General features: G+C 35.4%; 1 protein-coding gene across 27 annotated transcripts in view; it reads right to left on the bottom strand.

The window, feature by feature from the left end:
- The window catches only part of LOC129269699 (uncharacterized), a 181,306-nt gene that overhangs the window by 3,924 nt on the left and 159,171 nt on the right, over window positions 1-18,211 (bottom strand). For all 27 annotated transcript variants that reach the window (XM_064105260.1, XM_064105258.1, XM_064105259.1 and 24 more), the window contains 11 exons: window positions 17,618-17,731; window positions 16,969-17,082; window positions 16,346-16,714; window positions 9,062-9,190; window positions 8,285-8,398; window positions 7,032-7,148; window positions 5,469-5,582; window positions 4,757-4,876; window positions 4,080-4,193; window positions 3,594-3,713; window positions 2,456-2,569 (listed from right to left, as the gene is read on the bottom strand). In XM_064105260.1, the coding sequence (XP_063961330.1) occupies window positions 2,456-2,569; window positions 3,594-3,713; window positions 4,080-4,193; window positions 4,757-4,876; window positions 5,469-5,582; window positions 7,032-7,148; window positions 8,285-8,398; window positions 9,062-9,190; window positions 16,346-16,714; window positions 16,969-17,082; window positions 17,618-17,731 (1,539 nt within the window). The remainder of the gene's footprint in view (window positions 1-2,455; window positions 2,570-3,593; window positions 3,714-4,079; window positions 4,194-4,756; window positions 4,877-5,468; window positions 5,583-7,031; window positions 7,149-8,284; window positions 8,399-9,061; window positions 9,191-16,345; window positions 16,715-16,968; window positions 17,083-17,617; window positions 17,732-18,211) is intronic.

Below are 18,211 nucleotides of genomic sequence, written 5' to 3'. Positions count from 1 at the left end.
TAGGCACAATGCTTATTTGAGCTAACACAACTTATTTCACAAGACATCAGCTATCATAATTCTGACCATTCCTCCAAAAGTCTGCCTTTCCTACTTCTCTCCATAAACTTTACACAGAACATTTAGCCCCCCCCCCACTATAACAAGCCGCAATGTGCTAGTACCAGCCCAATGAAATCAGTTACCATCATAATCTCTTTTGTTTATATGTATTGTATATAGGTTAGTAAAGTTAGAAAAAATATAAGGAAATAAGATTATACCTTTTAAATAAAAATGAATCTTTTAATCCACTGTGTACCAATGATCCAATGACATTATGTTTCGTCTATGACAAATACCCCATCGGAAACAAAAAATGAAATTAGATTTAATAATAGATTACAGAAAGCTTGAGAGATTTATGAATAGCTCTTTGTTTACTTGATTATATCAAAATCAAATTTTGTAGTATGATTCATCATCCCAACAAGTAATTAATTAAGTTTTTTATGATTTAATCTGGATTGATAATTTTTATTCAATTTTTATTCAATCAATTAATTATGACCTAATTTAACAATTATTACATTAAGTTAAATGATAGTAGTTCAGTAACCACTGATTTCATGGGAAAGCCTATAAAACCAAGGTTAATTGTCACTTCATCATTACAGATCTAAATAGGGCACAGCTTTATTTCACTGAACTTTGGAAAATCATCAAATCTATGCTGAAATCCAATTACAGTGAAGATCACCAACATAGATAAGTACAGGTGGGACAGTGCATTGTTATCGCTTGGAAAAATACATTTGTTGCTACTTTCTCAGCAATTACACAATTTCTTCCAGATCCCTTTTGGCACTTACTTTTATTAGTTATACAGACAGACTCTTGGGAGATTATTTGATTTGAGTCTGCAAAAACTCATTTTGGAATCATTACCAAACCTGGCATTTAATAATGAACAGAATCAATTTGATATTCTTGATCAATTTTAATTCAATGCTCAACCATCCCTTGGGCGAGGAAAAAGGGGGTTTAATTTTCACCTATTACTTTACTGAAAAGAACACATCTATTACAGTTTTGTAATCTTACGATTTTATTTTGTTCATGTTTCATTCTGCATTCCATTAATTCTCTTTGTGATTTTTGATAGGTTCTTGTAACGGAGCCCAGCCGAAAATATCATATTCCTAATGGTTCATTAGATAAACAAAGGGATAACTGTACTTATAAAAAAGGGTATAAATAAATAATTGATTTCATTCAGCATGTATCATACGGTAATGGTTGGATGAAATGAATATAACCCATCCTTCGGATTTTGATATATATCCTTTATATACGATAGATACCATCATCGCAATCTTTTGAAGCGATAACCTTTCCAAAAGCTAAAATGACAAACAGGTTTATTTGTTATACATGCACTTCAGTGTAGTGGCCAATATAAACAGGATATCCGCCAAAGTGGTTTACGGTCCGTCTTCAGCCATTAAACCTGCCCGAAAGGTCAAGTCTACTCTCCTTCTCCTGCTCCATTCACCGACTCAAGCAAGCCCTCTCTAATCAAGCCTGTCTAATTCTTAGGGGTTCCAAGATATGTGCATCTTGAAGTCTTAAAAACGTTGACATTTTGTTTTTCGTCTTTTTTTCATTAATGAAGACTACATTTTTATTTTCCCCAGTAATTTATTGTTAATAGTCAGAATCACCTGGGGAGGGGGAGGAGGGGTGTTGAGGAGTATTCAGGTAGAATTGAATTATAATTACACCATAAGGTGGATACAATAATAAACCAGTTCGTAGAGCTGTCCATGGCCAGATAAACATCACAAAAAATGGGAAAAAACCAAGATAATGACATACATGCGATGATCAATGTGACAAGCATAGGAAATAATCATTACACAATTTTACGCACAGAAAGAAAAAGAAAAACATTGCAATGTGTTCTGATCTAAGTATATTACAAGGAAATGAGGTAACCAGTATTTTTCTAAGTGGTGTAAATATCTCAATAAATTTTGGTTATCATATTTTATTTTGTACAGCGTGTGCTATTGAAAATGCCATTTTAAAATCACTTTTGCAAATTAATGGTACATTCTATGGAAAATGGGTGGCAGGTCCTTACACGATAGCACACATAACATATTTCAATGACCAACAACATCATATTGGACATCATTTACTTGTACAAAATTGGACTAAAACTGGCTATGAACTGATTTATTACTATAAAATCAAGGTTAAAAAAAAGACTCAAAAAGCAACCAAAACCAGTGTAAGTACTTGTACCACTATTAGTATACATTTTCAAAGCTTTCCACTCAAAGAGCCTCAAGAATAAATAGAAAAAAAAGACACCCGACATCCACAGCTATATGCATAAAAAATAAATCCCTCAACTTTTTTCTTGTCATAAACACCTGCCTTTGTCGAGCATTTCAAGAAATAGACTTACCTCTATCGCAGTTTGTTCCGGAGTACCCATCGGTACAGTAACATCTGTAACTACCTAGAGTGTTGAAGCAGGATCCCCCATTCCTACACGGGCTTTCTGAACACTCATTAACATCTGGGAGTACAATAAATACAAATGACATATGTTTTAGCTAGTGGTGGTTACTTTACCCGAATGCTAAGAAACCTCCTGCATTCATTGATTGCATATTTCTTTAAGGCTTTATACTTCACATCGTCATTTTGTATTCCTTATATATTTACTACCATATCATATACATGTTTTAAATTATTTTTCTGTATAGTATAAGTAAACATATTCTATACATATATGTTATATATGAATGCAGATATAAAAACAAACACAAACAACCAACCACATGACTTATGGTCCAAGGTCTTCAAATGATGAATCTACTTCTTTGGCAAAACCAAATTACAGGTGGTCAGAAATACTATATCTTATAATCTACTTGTTTTCAATCCCTGTAGGGTGCATTGTATATATCGCCTAAGGTCTTACAAATTTATTATGCAAATTCAAAGACACAATTGAGAGTAAAATACATTCAAAGTTCCACACTTTTTTATCAGTGAATTCACATCCTTCTAGGCAATTACATAGTTTAGAAGTTGCATTTCAATATTAATCCAACTTTGGTATTTGCCTCTTTATAAGACCGACAATTATTTATTTACCAACACTCACCGGGGAATGCAAATGATATCATCACATAAGTCTCATTCATTGCTATCATTTCAACTAACTTATATTCAGTACATAGGAAAAACTTATGTTAAAGTTACTTGTAGTTAGAAACAGTTGTGCAGTTTATTATTAAAACAGTTTCTTCACTTCCATGATGTAGTTGCGCACATCATTGGCTAGAAAATGATAGCGTTTGATTGAGCTACATACAGCCCCTCAATGCTCCTGGTGGGTGTTTCATAAAGCTCTTAGTAAGTTAAGAGCAACTTTATATAAGAACGACTGGTGATCCTTTCTTGTGGTAAATGGTATATTCATTGGCAATGGTTTAGCGCGTAAGAAAGGTTCGCCAGTCGTTCTTAAAGTCGCTCTTATCTTACGAACAGCTTTATGAAACGGCCCCCAGGTATGTATAAAGGTTTCAACCTACCCAAATTGCAGTTTGTGCCAGTCCATCCCGGGTTGCATTGGCAGCGGTAATCTCCTTCCCCGATGTTCAGACAAGTTCCAAACTTACAGGGCCTGGCATCACAAGGATCTACTTCGATTGCTATAGATTGGAAAAATAAAGTAAACAATGAGTATTGCATATGTTTTACTTGTGGAACCATTGTGGTGGTGTTCCTTTATACATGTAGTGATGTCTGCAGGTCCAAATTTTAATCTCTCCTCCACATCAAAGTTTAGAAAGGTGTTCACACTTTCATCACAGGAAAACAAAAACCAGAAAATAAATTTGATACCATGCTCACCAAGGGCTGATATTCTTTGTACATGAAATAAATAAACTTAATTTTTATTAGTATGTTGACCACAAAATCTGTGTAAATTCCAAAGATTTTGAAGACCATCAGGTTCCAGTCGTCAATGGAATACTTATACAGAAGTGATCAATGATAAAGATATTTTTTTTTACCTTCTTCACATCTGGTTCCAGTAAAGCCAGGTGGGCAGAAGCAGTCATATTCAAAGTTGCTTACATCCACACAAGACGCACCATTGAGACAAGGATCACTAGAACAGGCACTCCCTAGAAAACAATGGAACAGAGCATGGACAATGTTATTAAGTTACAGGATTTAATTGTGAATATCAAATAATTTCTCCGCTTCTTATACTTTCATTCTTCTAACTCCTTCTTCTCTACCCCTTTCCCTTCCTCTTCCTTTCTTTTCCCCATCTCCTCTTCCTTCTCTTTAATCAAACTTCTCAACCTTCTCTCTTTTTTTATCTCCCCCTCTCTTCCCCTTTTCTCCATTCTTTCTTTCATCTTCTTCTTCTCCTTCTTCCTCTTCTCCCACTGTTTATTCTTCTTTTCTTCTACTTCTCCTCCTCCTCCTCCTTCTTCTTCTTCTCCATCCACTGTTTCTTCTTCTTTTCTTCTACTTCTTCGTCTCCTCCTCCTCTCCACCTTCTTCTTCTTCTTCATTCTTCATCTTCTCCTCCTCCGCCTCCTCCTCTTCATTGTAGTCTGCTGCCTTTTTTCAATAATATTACAGATGTATTACAGAGATGTGTCGAGACAAACTAAACATCATTGATTCTGCAAGAAACAGAGGGATGGGGCATGGAAAACTGCCTCTCATTGCTTACCATATTGGCAGAGTTCCCCAACGAAACCATCTCCACACATACAGCTGTATGAGGTGAAGCCATCCGCAACACAGGTAGCTCCATTGAAACAAAGATGATCCGCACAGGGGTCGGGTGGAGCTGTATAACAATAAAAAAAAAGAAGAAGTTTTGAAAGGACTTCCACACTTAGGAACCCAGTGCATGATAATGATAATAATTATATGTGCTTATACAATGCTAAACACTTTCTTTGTCAGAAGTCAAGCGACCTACAGTATAACTACCCCGAGTTTAGCACAGGAGTTGTCATGCGCACTGCATTTCAAGGAATAAATTCCTGCCAGGATCCCATTTACCTCACATAAGGTGTATCAGGAACCAGGACCCATTAAAAGATAGTTACTATTACAGTAGCTTTACCATCCAATGGTAAGCACCGTGGTGACAACGAATCAGAAACAAGGATTTGTTTTCCCAACCGAGGACCATCTATTTTCGACAAGCTATTATAAATTGTTTCAATTTGGCCAGCTTTCAAAAAGCAATGAGTGGTCTGCATGACGTTGCTTACCTCTGCATTACATTATTTTCAAGGACTAATATCCCATTGACATTGAACACACAAGTGCTGTTGATTTTCATCCATGGCTGATCGAACCTTTAAAGGCTTGCTGACACATCTTTCTACATTCATTAATGTACCTTATGAAAAAAATAATAAACATTTTACCAATTTGGCAGTGAACACCGGTGAATCCATTGATACAGACACAGATGTATCCATTGATGTCATCAATACATTGACCTTCATTTAGACAAGGATTGCTGTCACACTCTTGGATATCTGGATAAAGAGAAATCAAAGTGGTAAGATAAAGATAACATTATGGATAATGGGATATAAAATTGAAATACATACAAATGGATATGAGATATGTAAATTATCTGATTTTCTGTAGGCATTTACAATAAAAATGCTACACAACCTATACTTGGAAAACATTCTGCAGCAGAGAAAAATACATATTATTAACCAACTCACACCAAATTGACATAAGATATAGCCACATGAATACCAGCAACTTCTCAACTCCCAAGTAACCATTTCCCACATTTGGGCTGTGGATTGCTTTTTTTTTACCATGCTCCATCAGAACATGATATCCCGATTGCTAAAATGCACAAAGTATTTTTTATGTCATTGCTTCAGTATTCTAGAAAGGCTAAAGGGATGGAGAATGGTACATGGGAGGTAAAAGCAGGAGCAGGGGGAAGGTGAGAGAGACAGAGGGGGAAAGAGAGAGAGACTGAGAAGGAATGGGGCTATGAGATTTGTCAAAGATGTGAGAGATTGTTGCCAAAAAAGAAAATCAGAGCAGAATCAAATGCAGATATCAACTGAAATTGCAGCTAATATATCAATTACTATTTTTGTTAAAAAAAAACAACAACACTCAATCAATTGCAAATTACCATAAATTACAGGACCAATAATGCAGGACCAAATAGGCATTACCCGTAACTTGGTGTGCACTTGTTTAAAAAAATAATAGAATAAATTACAGGAACTAAAATCTATTTTATTACCAACATTCAATATGAAATTGATGCTAAGTTCCTTGATACGCACCTTAGCCCTAATTCAACTGGACTATTTCAGACCAGGATATACTGGGGAGGGGAGGTCAATTTGATCCCCCTCAGACGTCGACTGCTGATTGCGCGATCCGGCAAAAATTTGCACACAAGTAGAGCCAGATGTACACTACAAGACTATATAGCTAATAGAATGCTTATTTTTGGTGAAAATATAAATTTTAACATTTCTAAAAATATATCTACAAAAAACTGCCAAAACATAATTGATTTCCTATGAATTCAATTTTTTTAATATAAACTTTGTCGGGGACTCTTTTGCGATCATAAATAGCATAAAATAAATCCATATAAACCAACAAAAATAAAAATAATCATTTATGACTTTTTGGTTGAAAAACGCAATTTGCATTGTCTTTGTACACAAAATCATGTTTTTAAGCAATTTTGTTTCTGACATGCGCTTACACAATGTTGCGTAATTTCGGTGTTCTCCGGCGTCGCAAAATTGGTCTCAATACATGCACAAGACTTGGAAATAAAAAGTCGACGAGCCGCGTTGTAAAAAAGATTTGCGTGGTGGCGTAGTGACAAAATTTGTCCATTTGTCAAGGGGGGGGGTAATTTTAACCCCCCCCCCGTTTATAGGTACGGGTTAAGACATATACAATGGAAATATGAATGGTTTATTGCTTACTTATTTCACAGTATGTTCCTGTATACCCTGCGTTACACTGACAGGTGTACTGGTTTCCTTGGCTGACACACTGAGCTCCATTCTGACAAGGTGCAGTGATACAAGGATCAGGCATGGCTGAAAGAAACAAAACATCATCAATTAATAGATGGTTAACGTAATACTGAGACATTTTCATAGCATTCCATTTAACAAAGTATTGAAATAGCTGTGACAGATTATAGATATTCCTTTTAAACATAACATTCAATTAAGTAGGAGTAAACTTCAAGCAAGAAAAAGAAAAGTAAATCCTTATAGAATATAAAACTTGGTGCACATTTTACTTAACATAAGGATATGACCCTAAGAATTTCAAATTTTAAGGCAATTCACCTAAACTGGAAATATAGAAGAGAAAATGCATTTGTTTTTAATTTCATGGAAATGTCATTTGTGTTAATCTAATTTTCTGTTCAACTGTACAAATTTTGTTGAATTTATTGTGTTTGTAACTGAATATCAAAATGTGTCGGATAAACTTAGTAAGAACAGTTTGAATACTTAATAGTTTAAATAAAGCATGATGCTTTTAAGCAGTTTGAAATGTTATGTCTTTTATGTGGTCTAAAATGTTGATTAAACACTCTTTTAAAAACTAATAAATATTGGTAGCAAATTAAAAATGCCTAAAGCATTTCCATTATTTTCATGTCAAATAAAAGAGCACTGTTTATCAAATGTCTTGCTCACGGGCATATGTCTTGTGACCGGGATGTGACTGGTAACCGAAGCCCAGAGTTTTCTGTGTCTAACATTGCCTTACACCCCTCTGCTACGTCACCTTCAGTTAACCCACTGACTACTGAATTCTACGATTCCCATAGGCCTTGTACAGAGACGACCCAGTTCCAGTAGACAATGGCCCGTATTCTGAACTCGGGTTTAAATTAAACCCTGGTTTAAAGTTGCGGTTTGACTATGGAGAGCCAATTGGGGTACAAATCCCTAACAGTACACATCCAATTTATCAACTCATATAACACCCAAATTGTTCATAATTGTCTGGGAATGAAGATTAAGTATTTTGAAGTACTTTTCTTCATTATGAAAGCAAAATATTAAACATAAGAAATATACAATAGAAACAGAATTTTAGAATTTTTGGCTCCCCATAATTTTAGCAGAGAGTTAGACCATGATCTAAGTTAAACCTTACTTCAGATTACGACCCATTGTGTTAAGTAAATGATAAATGTAAGTATAACACTGACCTTCTTCACAGTATCTTCCTTGGAATCCTGGTGCACAGTTACAAATATAACTGGTTCCACTGGCCTCACAGGTGGCGCCGTTCTCACACTGATCATAATCACATGGATTAGCACCTGTATACCAAACATGTCACATTCAAGAAGTGCTCAGTAACGTTTTCTCTGAATTTTCCTGAAATAGGAACTTCTTAAAACAAGTACTCAGGGCCTTGCAAAGCCCATTTTAAATAGTGAACTCATGAAATGTATCATGAATATTATTGATAAAAACGGCAATGAAGGAAATCACATACACCTGGACCATTTTATTGGTTTTATGTATTTTAATACTTTTTATTGGTGGCTTTTATTTGGTATATCCACAGATGATTCTCTTTCATAAAATTCTTCTGCAGAATGTCAATATCACCAAAGAGAGGGGTTGCGATGAAATCAAAGCAATTAACTTTTTAATCATTGTTATTAACATAATTCATCCAAAATGATTGTTTTACATATCTACAATTATATGGTGAATACTTCCGTGCTAATGGGTAATTAAGTTGCAACACGTAGAGTGATTCATTTGATCAGAAATGGTATTATAATATCTTCTAGAGTGATATTATTTTCTCCATTTTCAGATTCTACATAAATTGGACATACATGTAACCCATCACAACAAATTAAACCAATGTGACTTGTTAACTATGATCCCTTCGATCCCTTAGACAGGAAGAAAGGTAAAATAAGGGAGAAATATTTCACTGGAATGAGGAGGTAAATTCATTTTCTTACCGACAGGGACCTCATTCTCACAAAGGGTGCCGTACCATCCAGCCACGCAGTAGCACATGAAGTCATTGATACCATTACCAGTCTGGATGCAGTCGGAACCATGGAGACATGGGAAACCATCACAGTTATCTGAAATGAAAACCCCCAAAACAGAACAACAAAAATTAATTCGAATCTATATCAAATGATTTTTTTCTCTCTTATTTTATGAAGTGCCTTCAGCATCTAATTAAGATGTAAAGTGTGCTATACGTCTTATGTATTATTGTTATTATTATCATTATCAGTCACTAATGGGTCACAGGCAGCTACATACAAGGCACCGGTCTGCAGCAGTGGTCTTGTAACCACAGGATCTGGGTTTGATACTGGCAAACCATTTTAAAATGACCCCATTTAGCAGCGTTGAACTTTTCAAAATAAATAAGAGAGGTCCATACTGCATATCTTTAATCATGTTGAGCACGGAGCTCAACTTGAGAAAATGTCTCTGTTCACTTAGTTATTCTTGCTTAATGATGTCACTAAAAATCACGCGCCAAACTTATCACAAAAGAAAAATCCCCTATGATCTAGCACAGTGAGCCACTGCAGTTTTTTCGCCCTTTTTTCGCCGTTTTGTGTGTTATAACCTATGGGAAATTCAAAGTTGCAGTTTTTTCGCCGTTTTGAAAACGGCTAGAAAAGGGCGAAGAAAGGGAGAATTTTGGGAGAAAAAACGGCTACATTAGGTTTCCTATGTAAACCTTGAATTATTATGGAGTGCCATCATTGTTCAATATAAGCGGAGCTATTGATTTCCCCATGAAAACGGCGAGAAAACGGTGAATGTTAAGGACAAGGATCCTGTTAGAGGAGTGAAGATACTGAGAGAAAACGGCTAATAAACGGAGACAAAAGGGCGAGAAAATGGAGACAAAAGGGCGAATGGGTAGTAAGGCGTGTGTTGCATAAAACGGAGAGAAAAGGGCGAGAAAACGGAGAGAAAAGGTCGAATGGGTAGTAAGGCGTGCAGTGCATAAACGGATAGATAAGGGTGAATCGGTCCCAAGGAGTGCATTGCAAGAAACGGAGAGAAAATGGCGGGAAAACAGAGAGAAAAGGAAAAAAAACAGAGAGAAAGGGCAGATGAGTAGTGAGAGGTGAGAGCATGAAACAAAGAAAAAAAGGTTAGAAAAAAAAGAAAGGGCGAATGGGTAGTACGAAGTGCATTGTATAAATCAGAGAAAAGGGGAGAGAAAACTGAGACGAAATGGCGAATTAGTATGAAGTGCATTGCATAAAATGGCTTAAAAATACGAAAATGTTTGATATGCATTGAAAAAAGGTGACTAGAAAACGTAGAATATATATTTGCAATATTTCTATAAACTTAAGATTTTCTTAAGAACTCCTTTTGGAAATAAGCTCTAGTTTTCATGGGTAATATTTAATAATAATTCTCATTTTCATTCATGTGGACTTTGATAAAATGTCAATCAGATGAAAATAAAATTTAATTGAATTGGATTGAAACTTCTCTGAATACTTCATTCTTTACTCTTATTTTCTCTTCTTCATGGGCGGGAACCCGAGGGGGACACGTCCCTCACTTTTTGGAAAGGGGGGCATAATATCAAATCCCCCTCTCTGCATGTGATCTTTTATGATGGAGAACAATAAATCATTCAAAGTCGAATGTAGTTAAAGAGCTTAAATTTGCCCTATTTACTAAAAAATGCAAAATTTCTCGCGCCGAATATTGGCATGCAGGTTGTCTGGGACATAATCTACAAAATTGTATCGTAATTTATTTCATGCAACTCCCTCCAAAGCTCAGAATGTTCTATGTTTTGGTATAAGAACTCTTTGTGTACATGAACAAAATTGCGATATCAGATCAATTTCTTATGTCTTATATCGTTTTTGCAATTTCTTACGTATTTCTTTGTTTTTTACATTTTGTGTTTCATTATTTTTTCAATTAAATTTGTTTGGGACTCTTCTGATATCATAAACAGCATTACATCTAGACCAGCAAAATAATCATACATTTATGTTTTTTGTTGAAAACACAATTTGCATTGACTTTGTACACGAAATCACATTTTTGAGCAATTTTGGGTCTGACATAATAACCGCATACACGGGTGACGCAAAACTGGTCTAAAAAGTTGCGCAAGACTTGAAAGTAAAAATTTAGTGAGCGGCGAAAATATTGCACGAATCGTTGAGGGGGGGCGGCCTAGATAGGGTTAATGGATTATTCTCTGATACCAATGACCAGTGGAGGACCGTGACCCAGAGGAGACAAAGCATTGGAGGGGGACAGCATTGTTCACAAACAATACAGTGCCCCTCCAATGCTTTGTCTCCTCGATCCGGGTCACGGTCCGCCACTGCCAATGACTTTTAAATGTATTACAAATTTAATTATGAACCAATAAAATCCTTCGAATAAACTGGCGTGAAGGGATGGGGCACATCCAAGAATCTGTATAGAAGTGGGCAAGGGGCGGATCCAGGATTTTCCAAAAGGGAGGAGGGGGGAATCTTTCGGGGGAAAATTTTGACAAGCCAAAAAAAAAGTCTTCAATTCTAAAGGGGGGGGGGGGGGCACATCATGCTTTCAAATGGCATTTTTACTTTACAAATTTTAATTGTCCTTATCAGGGGGGGGGGGGCACGTGTCCCCTGTGCCCCCATGGATTCGCGTATGTAAGTGGGGGTATTTTGTACAAATATATATAGCCATACCCTGGCAAGTTAAGTGTAAGATGAGCTACTGATGACATTGACCAAATCAATGCCGTTAATGAAACACAGAGGCAAATAAGGGCAGCAATATTAATTCCCACATACTTAATTTATTTCATCTGCTTATTATACTTAAAGGGAACTGTAAATCACATCCTATAATAAATATTACATTTATGAATTTGGCTCAGAATTTTGAATGTTGCATCTTTCTCCAGTGGTTCTCTATTGCGCTTCCTGTCCTTTCATCTACGAACACACTGACCCCTCTTAAAAACTTCACCCCCAGTATGCACTTGCCTCCCACTTGGTATTTTGCCATTTTATGTTAATTCAAATACTCGCAAGATAATATGTAGAAAGGCACTTTTCATGTTTCTGATGCTGCAGTCACATTTCCCCTACCGCGGCGTACGGCGAGTTATTAAAAACAGCCGTTTTATTAATGTGTAGGTGGTACAAAAAAGTCTTAACGGATGTTTTCGACTCGCCGTAAGGGAAATGTGACTGGGCCATTGGTCATTTAAGTAGTATCCAACAAACCACTTTGATATACTTTGATTACTTAGGGGAGGCATACATCAGCCTCAATGATGTCATGAGCTGGTTCGATCTCTTTGGTGTATTGGTCAAAACTGTGTTTTATAGTGTTAAAGACCCCAATGCACTTGAACTCCTTCGTTTTATTTAGGAAAGATAACTCTTAAAATGTATAACAGAAGCTTTGGAGTGAATGCCCTAGCTGTTGCGACTTGAATGGGGTCAATTAATTACACCGTCTCGCACCTTTTGTGAACAATGGATGAAGGTGTGAAAATTGCATTTAACACCTAACAATAGGAAGAATCTGTTTCAACTTAAAGTTACGCAATGATCTCTTGTGATCTCTCGTTGTGTTTCTTCAACCCGGATGAATCCCCCAAACCACATTGTCCAATCACTGACCTACTACAATAGTCAGCGTTTGTGAAAATGGAATGATAATCGAGGATGATAGTGTATTTGTGATGTAAATAATGATGTTGGTGATAATGAAGGGGGATGAAGAGGAAGAAGAGGATGAGAATGATGGTGGTGGTAATGATTTTGATGCGGTGATGATGATGGCGATAACATAATTATTTTTTTCTTAATAAACATATTATGTGTGTAAATTTTTTTTTTTTTAACGAAATTTTCTTTGTAAGAATGTGGATAAGATGCATATTATATTATATTTTCTTTGTTTTTTTCTTCTGATATTTGTGTTTGATTTGTCTCTATTGTTCTGCATGTATATATATCGTGATTTCGTTAATACCTTTGTTAATTCAATAAAACACATAAATAAATTATATATGATACAGTGATTATACAATGAGCGTTATGGTTAACGATTTTGCACAAGCTGGTTATCAAAATGACGCTAGACGATTTTGGTAATAAGACCCACGTGGATTTAGGCGAATTGGCATAACATGTACAATGAATCAATTGTAGCTAACTCAATAAAGTATCCAAGCACATAGGGCTTAATGTGACATATGGAAAGTACTCAATAGATCTTTCATTAGAAAAACAAAATCGAGAAAAGATCCCTGTCGTGAGGTAATAGCTTTACTCAATTGACTGTCATGTAGACCTCTATATATAACTATAATGTATTTTATTGTTTTGAATCATCTCTAATCATTGCTTTGGTTTTTAATCAATTATTTTTAATGTTTACAAGCTGTATACTTTTTAATATGTTCGGTAATATGTTACTGAATAGCATATTCAATGAGTATTACGTCGTTATACTCATCATATTCTTTAAATATAGTGAAAAAAACTGTGAGCTTTATAACAATGCCAGTCACTTATTCGTTTTGTTGACGAAGGAATGTTTTAAAAGAAAAGTTGACCATGAGGCCGTTGTAAGTTCTTTTGCTTTCTTGGTCAAGCTTTGATCTGTAAGAAGATCTTTGTCAGGACTGTATGAATTAAAGCAATAAAGTATAATATTATCCTTCTATAATAATACAATAAAATATGAATTAGAATAAGTATGGCACGAGTAGAACAACAATTTCTCAAGTAAAACTTATATTATTAATGATAATGACGATAAGAACAACGATTACAACAAAATCATTAACTTTTATATGTATTGATAAGTAATTGAAAGCCAGTGTATATAGGTTCCTCTCTAGCCATCTTTATGTATTGTGCTTTTAATTGCAGACGCTAATTGCCCCGGTAGTTGCGTGCATGTCTTATCCAAGAGAGCTTGTACATATAGCTTACAGGTGACATGCACGCAACTGAACACTTATTAAAACAAAGTAAGAGCAATTAAACAATACGTGTATACCTGTTCCATTACTGAATTTTTAAGTTAACAGAATTTGAGGAGACAATTTCCGAACTCCTTTATGCAGCATCTAAGTTCCCTTACATTAGTTACCATGTATTTAATTCCTTGATCATGGTCATATGATAAAACTCAAGCATCGCTTAATCTTCAAGGCTTCTGACAAAAAAAAACATACTTGACGAATCAATGACAATTTACTTGTTACAAACATGTATCAATCGGCGCCTTATTGGCTTCATGAAGAGTGCCGATGTAGCTGATGTGATATTTATTTAAATAGATTATCTAACGAAAATATCATTACAGCATCTAAGTTTTCAAATGGTATGAAATGCTACGGGTGTCTTCTCGTTTACATCAAACGTTAAGATAAAAAAGTCTTAATGTTTGCTCGCTCACAACTTTAAAAAAAAAAAAAAATTGCCCGATATGCCATATTTAGCCCCTTCAAAATCTTTGGCTCATTACGCCACTGATATTTTTCGACACACTTCTATGCAAATGCTAATATACTAAACGTTGTGAGCGAGGAAGCCTTAAAAAAAATTCGATATGTTCGTTTTAAAAAGATCAAATTTTGTAAAGTAGATTTTGACATAAAAGTATTTAGAAAATGATATATTTCACCTTTCTCTCTTTTCTTTTCTTTTCTTTTCTTTCCTTTTTTTAGTCGTCATTTTAAGGGGAATCGCCCCAAGTCCCCCCTCCCCCATATGTGCACTTCTACCAATGTTGTTGTTATTATTTGATGAATAATTTTTGTAGAAACGACTGGCTCAGAAAACTATTAAACACAGCCTTTCGTGAAAAGCTCGCCCGGTTGTCCCGATAAAGGTGTGTTTATTTGATTCCCCTCCTCTACCCACCCTTTCGAGAAAAGCTATCCTGGTTTTCTCGAAAGGGTGCGGCCATCCACGCTCCGAAAAAGCAAACGATTGTAACAAGCCCAAGAAGATATAGAAAAAAATACAGTACAGTAAAGTATACTGCATACATTTAGCACTTTGCAACATCTTTCCAAAAGAAAAATGAAGAAAAAATCATATTTATGAAGTATCTATTTTCTAAAAAATAACAAACAAATGGTGAAAATTAGTTAATTACAGATTTTTGTTAATTCTCTTATAACAGCAGAAAACACATGTTTGGTATCAAACCACAAGTGACAAATCATTTCACATGCGAAGAGGGGTGCAATCGGAAGCTGAGAATTTTTTTTTTCTTCAGATATATATAGGCCAATTGATTTCAGCCATTTTAAAATCTTAATATTTAGTAGGTATTTGTCATTACTTTATGGTGGAAGTTTGATTAATTTTAAGAAAGGTTTGATATGATTGAAAAAATGAAGATTGTTCGGTATATTCACCAACATACATTACCGTACATGTTATTCCAAGTTGTCACAATTGTACACTCACCCGCTTGTGTGGTACAACATTTGTACTTGTTTAGTCTTATTTATTATTACTTTTGTGCCTTTTGCCATTTGTTAGCCGTTTTGTAGCCGTTTCCGCAAGGGAGATATTCGCCCTTTATTAGCCATTTTGTAGCCGTTTCCCACAAGGGAGGTATTCGCCCTTTATTAGCCGTTTTGTAGCCGTTTTCCACAAGGAAGGTATTCGCTATTTATTAGCCGTTTTGTAGCCGTTTTCCACGAGGGAAGTACTCGCCCTTTATTCGCCGTTTTGTAGCCGTTTTCCCGAATGGAGGTTTTCGCTATTTTATTCTGATGAAAATCATTGTTGCATACAGTTAGCTTTCCATAGTCGGTACACTTTTTTTGTCGCCGTTTTTTAGCCGTTTTCTAGCCCTTTTCTAGCCGTTTCCTGTGGGGAAAAAGGGAGAAAAAACGGCGAAAAAACGGCGAAAAAACGGCGAATCGCCCAAACCAGTCTGGCTCACTGTGTCTGAATACAAAAATAAAATTTTGAATATTTCTAGATATAATCCACTAGATCCTGGGATCTGGTAATTCCTGTATTAATCCGACAGGAATTAGACAATTCAGTAGTAAGTCAATATGAATTGCAAACTTACAAATATACACCCCTTCACCACAACCTATACTGAAATACATTAAAATCCATCTCTTTCGTAGTTTATTGTTTTAGGACTACATATTTGCACACAATTAATTCATTTTAAGTGCTTTGGGCCTGATGGAAAAAGTGTAGTATAATAATGATAATAGGTTATGTTGTACTTACATGCCAGCGCTTGATCAATGACCATGATAGAGAATCCCCTAGCAGTGAAGTCCCCAGTCTCATCTCCCGATGTAAAGACAACCCATAGACTATTTGATGTGGTATCAAAGTTAGAAGGGATGGTGCTCCCTGAAGCTCTGACCACCACGGAGTCCCGGTCATTGGGGTCCAGTCCGTTACCCGCCTCCACAAAATCTAAACCCTCGCGGGTACTGAAGTCCATGAAGATAAGACGCAACCGACGGTTCCCGGGGATAGAGATCAGCCAGCGACAGAAGCGTCGGGTTTCATATTCATTAGGGTAGTTAGGGGAGAGTATATCATACTGGCCATTCTCTGAGATGGTGACTGTTTGGATGCAATCGTTTGCTGTACAAGGATAACAGAAAACGCATATTGCATGATAAGGTCTCATATTTTGCTTTGAAAGACGGCACCATTTACTTGATGATATAATTAAACAAAACTCCTAAAATGCAATTGCATACATGTATAAACTAAAAGAAAATTTTTGTGAGTGGCAACCAGTTTCCCTATTTTTACTGATTTTCTCAATCAAAGTTCTTCAGAATTCAAATGAAATTGAAATTAATTACATATGAGTAAAAAAATAACATGCTTACCTTCCTCACATCTCAGTCCAGTAAATCCATTGGGACACACGCAAAAGAATTCATTGATACGATTCTGACAAGTGGCACCATTTTCACAAGGATTTGATGCACACTCATTGATATCTGGTGATTAAAATAAAAAATAAAATAAAAAAAGACATAAGGCATGGTAAATACATGTCTCTAGAAATTTATAATGGCATATACATGGACAGATACACATAAATTTCTTTTTAAATGTGTCATACAACAAGAAATGTGTATTATAGATACATCCAAGTTAAAAAACGTGTATATAAGTGAATATTCAAAATATTTTTTTTTCTGCCTAATTCTACACTTACCCCGTTTGTCCCCATCCCCCTTGTATGTATGCTGGTGATTGCTGATGCTGTGTGTATATTTTTCATTTGATTTTCATATGTATTTTACCTTGTTTTACTGGGAGCTACAACTCACAAGTTCTTATGAACTTTTTAGTAGTTTCCGTTTTTCTCTGATGTAATTTTCATTCTTGTACATATTGTATATTGTTTTTTATATTGTTGAGAAAATAAATAAAATTGAACTTGAAAAAAAAAATATTGTTCATATTTCTATGGTTCAATGAAAAAAAAAAGAAGTCATCATAAGGTAAAGATAGAAGAGATTGAAATACCTGCTTCACAGAATGTGCCTTCATAGCCTGGTACACACATACACATAAAGCCATTGACCATATCAATACATGTAGCTCCATTCAGACAAGGATCGTTAGCACAGTCATCAATATCTGAAAATAAATAAAATTATACCAATTTATAACGGAGATAATAATATTAATACACATTTAAGATGCCCAAGAATCCAAGAGCTATCATCAAAGGAAAAAAGAAGTAGAAATAAACAAAACAAAGTAAAAGGTGATTGTGCCATAGAGTGATTTCTAATACATTTACTTTGTTCAGAAGGATGCAAATAGTTACATAGTCTCCTTCACAACATTAATTAGATAAGACTGAGGGTTGAACTGAGTGAAGACTGTCAATGTAAATTTGAATAAGCCCTCTTCCCAAATCTTCATTGTACGTTAACTCATCAGTTGGAGAATATACGCGGGCTGGAGTCTCCATCGATACATGCACAGCAAAATCATTCAGCCTCCAACACATTAATATCTTAATGGATTTAGACTGTCTTTCATGTGGTATGGGTGATCATATAATCCAAGTTTGAATAAACAAATGTGATGAATAAACATTTAATCATTTGA

Source organism: Lytechinus pictus, chromosome 10 (genome assembly GCF_037042905.1).
Source record: "Lytechinus pictus isolate F3 Inbred chromosome 10, Lp3.0, whole genome shotgun sequence".
Lineage (NCBI taxonomy): Eukaryota > Metazoa > Echinodermata > Echinoidea > Temnopleuroida > Toxopneustidae > Lytechinus > Lytechinus pictus.
Note: the sequence above shows the minus strand (reverse complement) of the source record. Positions and strands in the feature narration are given on the sequence as shown.